The 7,886-nt window shown below is 58.5% G+C and overlaps 1 protein-coding gene across 1 annotated transcript; it reads right to left on the reverse strand.

Moving 5' to 3' along the window:
• Positions 1–72: 72 nt before the first annotated feature.
• On the reverse strand, positions 73–4,060 carry MXD3 (MAX dimerization protein 3). The gene is made up of 6 exons (XM_059919671.1): positions 3,944–4,060; positions 3,571–3,676; positions 2,887–2,916; positions 2,641–2,755; positions 343–526; positions 73–268 (listed from the first exon to the last, which is right to left on the reverse strand). The coding sequence occupies exons 1-6, from the start codon at positions 4,011–4,013 to the stop codon at positions 153–155; spliced, it is 621 nt and encodes a 206-aa protein (XP_059775654.1). The 5' UTR covers positions 4,014–4,060; the 3' UTR covers positions 73–152.
• Between the last annotated feature and the right edge of the window lie 3,826 nt (positions 4,061–7,886).

Genomic DNA, 7,886 nt, shown 5'->3' on the forward strand with positions numbered 1-7,886 from the left:
GCCAGCAGCAAGGTACGGGGAGCACCTGTTCCCACACGGTCCTTTTAGTCCATTCCAACAGTACTCTGAGCAGCCCTGGAGGCTTGGTGAGGGCTCCAGCCTGGCAGAGCAGAGGGTGGGCTGAGGGCAGAGGTCGCTCCAGGAGGCGAGGGTCATAGCCAGGTGCTGCCGCTGTGTGAGTAGCTGTGCTCCTGGCCCGCGCTGAAGCCCCGCAGCAGCTCAGCCTCGCCCCCGAACACCAGGCTCTCCACGTCCACCTCCAGCTCCTCTGCACAGGGAGCAGGCCAGTCAGGGGACCTGGGCCACTCAGCCCACTCGACCCCTCCGCTTAAGGGCACTTACCTTGGTCTGAGTCGGAGCGCTCAGAGGAGAGGCCCGAGGAGTCCAGGCTGTCTGCTCGCAGCCGCTCGCGCTCGCCAGCCCCGGCCAGCCCCCGGAGCTGCTCCAGCTGCTGCTGCAGGCTCTGCTGCTTGCTGCGCAGCTTCTCCTTGAGCCGCCGGGCCCGCTGCTCCTGCTCCTCCAGCTTCTGCAGATCCGAGGGAGCGAGGGGCTGGGGTCAGCTACCTGGGGTCTCGGGCCTCACCCCAACACCACTCAACGGCGGACCGTGGCCACGTGGTGACTGCTTGCTCCAGACAGGGGCTCACTAGATCTGGGCCCCAGAGGGTTGCTCCCACATCCTGCAGGAAACTAGGCCCTCCTGCCCTTCTGTCCCATGTAAATGGCCCAGGAGTTCTGTCCAGATGGGTGGGGGAGGGAGGACACCACAATCTCAAAGGCCCTCGGGGCCCAGTCAAGTGATGTGAAGGAGTGGAGTGTCTGGTGTCAGGCAACAGGGACTGCAGGGGACTGGGGCACACCAGTGAGTGCATACTAAGGCTCGAGGCAGTGGCCCAGGCCAATTACTGCCACATGGAAACAGGCCCAATGTTGCCAGATCTCCCAGTTTTTTAAAGAGAAGCAGGGAAATCACATCTTTTCATGTCAAATGTCCTTTTAAGTGCTGCCAACTAATTTAAATTTTTAGAAAACTACAGACCAAACAAAGGCTACCAGTTTGTAACTCCTCAAGACCCTCCCAGGAGTCCTAAGTCTTCAGCATTAGTCCCCTCCTGCTGCCCCCACGCAAGCTCTGCCAGCCCTGAGTTCCAGGGACTGGAGGACCAAGGGTTCTCCCATCAGGGTCCTCAATGGACGGAAGCCTGCATTCAGTCAGCAAGAAGGGGAGAATTGGGTGAGGGGGCATTTGGACTGGGAGTAGATGAATGAATAAGAGCTGCCCAGGCAAAGATAGGGGAGGAAGAAGCATCCAGGCAGAGGGAAAATGGGAAAAGCATGGAGAGTTCAGCTTTTTTGGTGAGGAATGGGGAAAGATGAGACCAGTGGCAAGGCCTGTGTTGTGAAGGGCCTTGAGTTTCACAGGAAGTAAGAAACTGAAACTGTCCTGTCAGGAGCCATGGAAGGTTTTCAGCAGGAGGCAGACCTGGACAGATCTATGTGGTGCAAAGAACATTCTAGGGCAAGGTGGGGAGGACAGCCAGGTGGAGGCAAAACAGGAAGCAGGGAGTCCAGGAGAGGGGTGATGGGGCTTCAAGGAAGGAGCAATCCCTAGGTCCTGCCCACGGGCCAGCCAGCACCCAAGGTCACACATCATCCCTCTGAGAACCAAGTCAGCAACTCCATGTGAGAAACTGGAGCCGGCTATCTGGCCAGGGTGTTATTCAGCCACAGTGAGGAGAACGCAGGCACCTATGGGACAGTGCTGACAGTTTCCACACCACGATTTATTTGCTGCATGTCACCTCCATCTGTCTCTGCCACTGCCCCCTGTGCCCACAACAGGGCCTGGCAGAGCAGGTGCTCACTTGTTGAAGAAAAGAATGCAAGTCAGGAGACCTAGGCTTCGGTTCTGAATCTGCCTCTCATCAGCCGGCTCTGCCTCCATTTCTTCCTCTGTCAAAAGGGCCAGGAGAGCAGGAAGAGGCCTCTATTGTTTCCAAGTCCCTTCTAATCCCCACTCTGTGGAGCTGCCTTGTGCTTGAGTCAGCACACCCCACTCCCATCCACCAGGGGGCGCTGAGCTCAGCCCGGGCATCAGCAAGAGCCCTGGGAGGGTGGCTCACTGGTGTCCTCTTGGTACTTTCCCCCTCCTGGCCTCTGGAGCTGCCTCCCAAAGCAGCGTCAGGACACCCCCTCCCCCGCACCCCCCCCCACCCGCCGAGAACAGGAGGCCTTCAAGGATGGGGGAGAGGAAGAGCAAGAAACAGCGCTCTCCAGTCCCAGGGACCCTTACACATGACCCCTCACAGAATGCCCCCCATACAGAGGAGGAAATGAAGTCCAGAGAGACTACATAACTCGCTCAGGGTCTCACAGTTGGGATCCAAGTAATAATTGCTGTAATAACAAGTGAACTTTTATTGGAAGAACTTGCTTAAAGCCTCAGAACAATCCTGAGTTATTTTCTGCTTTTCTTCCTACTTAACGAATTTGGCAACTAAAAGCACAGAGAACTGTCCAATGTCAGGCAGTTGGGCTATCACTTCAGACCTCTCTCCCCAGTTCCACCCAGCCCCTCCCTACTACCCCTCTCCAAGCATCCTGGCAAGCTGGCCCTGGGGCGCCAGAGTAGCTTCTTACCTGGATGTGCATCCTGGCCCTGCGCAGAAGGCTCAGTGTGGTGTATCGGGCACAGTCAGCCCCCAGGGGCATCTGCTGCTTCAGCTGCTCCAGGCACCGCTTCAGCTGGGCCCTCCTGTCGGGGAAGGGGTCTAGAGGGCAGTGCCAGCCCAGGCTTGCTGGCCAGATGAGGGACGGCAGGGGAGGGAAGGCCAGAGGGAGGCAGTTCCTGGGGCCTGGTGCTATCAGGGCAGGGTTGGGACTCACCTGCGCTTCTCCAGCTCGTTGTGCACAGACCTGCCAATGCCAGGGAGGATTGGGTGAGGGGGCGTCAGCTACTGCCCACACCTTCAGTCCCAGGGCTCCCAGGGCCTCAAAATCCACTACAGATGTGTGTCCCAAACTAGCCCACTGTGGGGACCTTGTGCTGGCCTCAGGCACCTGAGTCCCAGGCAGAGGCAGAGACAGTAAGGAGGCCTGCCCAGGTGACTGTGGGGTCCAAAGGAGGCCCCCTAGCAGCAATCAAGAAGAGCTTCCTGAACAGGTGACATTTGAGCTGAGCCCAGCAACACAAGTTACCCAAAATGGGTAGTGGGGGGAGAGGCATTCAAACTGGGGGGAACAGTGTGCAAAGGGTTGAGAGGAGGAGAGAAAAGGAGAAAGCCTGTGGGGGAAAGCGAGTGGTTTGATATGTGCAGTATTAGGAGTGAGTGGAAGCAGGACCCAGAACTATTCACCATTCCAAACACATCAGGAGTGCTCGAGAAATAGTCCTTGAACGAAGATTGTGTGTTTGGGGGATGGGGAAACGGCAGGACATGTCTGAATGCCTTCAGAGCAGGGTACCTGGCCCAGAAGATGCGAGCAATAAGGAGGAAGTTGGCAGTGGAGGGGCCCGATGAAGGACGGCGCCCATCCCCCCCATTCCCCGCTGCCCCAGGCCCTCCTCACCGCCCACTGTCCAGCGCGCCAGGAGCTTGGGGAGACCGCTTCCTCCTCCTGTGGACTGGGCCCGGACTTCGGTGTGGGCACAGGGACGCATAGCCATGCTCTGCCTCTGCGAGAGACAGCCCCTGCTCGCGTCAGGCTGGGGCTAGTTCCAGCGGGGGCCCCTGGGACGGCACGGTCAGGGAGGGGCTTTTGGCTACAGGGCCATTTCCCCAACCCCTCCAGCCCCACTGCCCGCGGACCCCTAAATTGAGGGCGGGGGTGCCCCAGGACTACTGCCCTAAGGCCATGCATCTTTCAAGTTGGGAGCCAAGTCCAGCCCAGGCCAGTGTCAGCGAGGTCGCCGCCTGGAGTCCGACCAAGGGTTCTTCCTCACCTCTCTCGCGGCGCTCCAGGAACTCCGCCGCCTGCAGCAAGACCTGGATGTTGCTGGCCACGGGTTCCATGTCGGCGACAGCTGGCTGCGGGCGGGCCTAGGGTGCTGGCCGGAGCAGCGGCTGCACCACTTTTGTTACAATGTAACTGACACGGTGCAACAAACACAGACGCCCGGCCCGCCCCCGGAACGCCCCGCCCCGGGACAGCCCAGCTCTTGGCCCCGCCCCTGGAACGCGCCTGGGAACCGCAGCCCACCCTCCGCGAGCCCGCCCGCCCTCTAGGACTCCCGTAGGGCTTCTACGGGCGCCGGCTCCAGGACCAGCCCTTGGGCGAACTCCCGGGCTGGGGGTGGGGGTGGGGTTGTGCTGCGTCTTGCCGCTTCGCTCAGCGACCCAGCGCCCGTTACTTGGCTTTTCTGGGCCTCAGTCTCCAGCCCCGTACTGGTGGCGAGAGGCCCGCACACTGAGTGGTGCTCTGGGGGCCGGTGGTCCCGGGGAGGCCCCTGGCTCCGCCGCTGCACGTGGGTGCCACGGAGGCGGGGCCGGCGGGCACCCTAGCCCATTTGCTCTTTGCCTCTTGAGGCTCGCGGACGTCACCTTGGGGGGCGGGGCAGGAGGGCCTCTCAGGCACTATTGGCTGCGTGCGGCTCCGCCCTCTCCCGCTGCTGGTCAACACATTCGGGCGGGAAAAGGAGCAGGTTTCAAATTTGAAAACCCTGGCGATGGGGGCGGGGTTGAGCGGGGAACGGGGCCCAGTGCGCAAGCGCCGGGGGAGGGGGCGCGGACCTGACTCCTGCGCTCCAGGGTCTGTGCCCTTGCCTGCTTGCCATCTGCCCCCGTAGCCCCCGCTGGGCTCCTCCTCCTCCTCATCTGCAGGGAAGCTATTGTTGCTACGAAAACGTCAGAAGGGTAGCAACTTGAGAACTGGCTTGCTTCAGAGTCCTGGGTTCTGGAGCCAACAGAGTTGAGTTCCTCTCCTGTCACCGCTACTTCTCAGCTGTGTGACTCGGGAAGTGCCCTCCCTCCTGTAAGCTCGGGAAGCCCTGAGACAGCGTCGTTGAAAGATCAGAGCCCACGCCTATGCCGTGCATTTCCAAGGCCTGTTGCAACCTCACGCAGGCTTCTTCCTCCCACAGAGCCCCTGGTTGCCTTACTCAGAGTCCATGAGCCCTTCTTTTTTTTTTTCAATATTTATTTGTTTATTTAGCTGCGCCGGGTCTTAGTTGCAGCGTGCGGGATCTCGCTCCCTGACCAGGGATGGAACCCGGGCCCCTTGCACTGGGAGCGTGGAGTCTTAACCAATGGACCACCAGGGAAGTCCCCATGAACCCTTCTTTAACGTGACTTTCTAGCCTCCCGAAGAAGATGATGCGGTGATTTCTAGGGGCAGCACCAGTAGGTGTAGCCACACCTTTGGGGACAGTGACAGTCTAAGGGTGGAGACCGGAAGATGAAAGCAGCTGTTACAGGGTGGAGCATTACTGCCAGGCTGGGGCTGAATCTGTGACCTGGAAATGGAGAGGAGGGAGAAGGAGAAACTAGATTCTCTATAAAGAGACAGTCCTGGGTAAACACATGGCACATGGCAGTCAGTCCTCAGTTCCTTGGAAAAAAACCTTTGAGTTTCTCTAAGAGTCAATTCCAGAGGAATCACTGACATGCTCAGCCAGAACTGCTGCCTGGGACTATCCACCCCTTCACCCACCCGTTCACTCATGAAATATTTGTTGAGCACTTGCTGGACCTTAGGCACTGTGCTGGGAGCTGGAGAATACAAGCATGGGCAAAACCAGACAGGGTTCTTGCCTCTGCAGAGCTCTCAGGTGAGGGGCAGAGAGACCGACATAGTAATCACACAGTAGAGATACACTCTGACACGTCCTCACAGGAAAAGACACAATGTAAGGGCACGTCCTAAGGAGCATTTGACCTAATCAGGGAGGTCAAAGAAGGTTTTTCTGGAGAAGTGGATGAGTAGGTTTTATCTATGTATAGGAGGAATGTAGAATTCCAGACACACTAACAGCAGGTGCAAAGTCCCTGAGGCTGAAAGGAATGTATGCAGATGGAAAGAAAGCCAATGTGGCCAGCATAGAGAGATCAAAGAGCATGGAGCAGGCTGACACTGGAGAGGCTGGCAGGGCCCAGAACAGGCTGAAGTGTTCCCCAAACCCCCACCTGCAATTAGGTATGTCTGAAGAAAGGAGTCACAAGACTTGTGAATGAATTTCCAATTTTATTTCACTAAAGTCAGCACCCACACAGTGTAGGCACAAACCCACTAGTCAGATATCTGGGACCCAGGTGGCCCAGCCTTGGAGCAGGGGTAGGATTGGGGCAGGGTTGTGGGGGAGTGTCTGAAGGAGGAGAGTTCCCAGCAGAGGGAGGGAGCTCTTAAAGAGTTAGGGCTGTTCCAGCTGGAGGCTGTGGAAGTGAGGCAGGGGCTGCAAGGGGGGCTGGAGTAACCACATTGAGGAGTTTGGACTTCATGCTAGGAGGGTAGGATTTGAGCTAGGGAACAACATGGCCTCAGGCCTCCCATGAATTGGGCCAGGGCCACTGACCAGAGGAGCATGAAGCAATCCTTCCCAGGGAGCAGGCAGGTGGGGAGGATGGGGCTCCTGCCCCAAGCCCTTGGATGCCCTTCTGGGCCCCTCTGAGAAAATGCTAGTGCTAGTGCCATCTGCACAGGGCTGGGCAGAGGCCTCCAGGGCTCTTGCCCCCTCAGCAGTGACTGGTCTTAGAACCTCTTCCCCAGACCCCCAGGTCCTGCATGGTCCAGCCTGCACACTGCAGCCTGTAGCCTCCCTGCTGGCTCCCCACCCCTTGGCCCTGCCTGCCTACAGTAACTGTGGCTATGCTGCCTGCACTTCTGTGCAGGTGTTGTCAGAAACCAGTATCCTCTGGGCTCCAAGGGACAGTGCCTGCCTCTGTGCCCTGAGTGGGAGAGGAGAAAGAGACCCCTACCCTCCTGCCTTGCCCCAGGAGGACTCCTTGAAGAGGGCAGGTTGCAGGGCCTTGGTGCCAGGCTCACCATCCTCTCCCACCCTAAGGACAGGATGCCTGAGGAGATGGCTCCTGCTGTTCCCCTAGAACCCTTTCACTTCGTTCTCCGAAGCTGAGAGTAACAGCGGGAGGGGAGGTGGGGGTTGGGGCAGTATTGGAGCTAGGGCCTGGCTCAGACCCCGGACCCTGCCCAGCCCCCTCCCTATGCTCCCTGCCCCAGCCTCTCCCACTTCACTCATCCTCCCCTTTTCCCAGAGAGTAGCATTGTACTCCTGCTGAAAGGCCCACCAGGAATCCCTCGGCCCTCAGGACAAAGTTCAAGCTGGGCTGGGCCCCTCCTCCTGCCATGTCAGGCCACACACCCTGCCCTTGCCCATTTCCCTGCCTCCGCCAGCTTGGCTTAAATGTCACTTCCTCCAGGAAGTTTTCAGGTCTCCAGTTTTCAGAGCACCCGTCTGAAAGCAGCAGTGGCCCTGTGTCCCTCAGGGTCAGCCTCCTCTGTCTGACTATAACCACGGTGATAGAGGAAGCCAGTGTTAAGAAAGGGGCTTGGCCAAGCTATAGTGGGGGAGCAGGGGGCGGTGGGCCTTGGTGGGCCTGGGTCTCTATGTGCACAAGAGGCTGGTGGTGTAGCAGTCAACAGGCCCCCAACTTGGAGGCCACAGTTGGAATGCCACCCTCCCAGGCATGTTGTCAGGGGCTGCACAACACAGTGATTGACAGAGTCAGGGAGGCTAGCTGCTCCCTCTTTAAGTGCAGCGGAATAGGCCATGAGGCCAGGCCTGGCTAGACTACAGTCCCAGTTACCCTGGATGGGGTCACCGGGAAAAGGCCTCTGTAGGACCTGTAGTATGTCCACTACTTTATTCCTGATATAGGTAGTTTCTCTCTCTCCCCGCGGCCCATCTTTCTGAGAGTCTGTCAATTTTGTTAATT

The sequence above is a fragment of the Balaenoptera ricei genome, chromosome 3 (assembly GCF_028023285.1).
Source record: "Balaenoptera ricei isolate mBalRic1 chromosome 3, mBalRic1.hap2, whole genome shotgun sequence".
Lineage (NCBI taxonomy): Eukaryota > Metazoa > Chordata > Mammalia > Artiodactyla > Balaenopteridae > Balaenoptera > Balaenoptera ricei.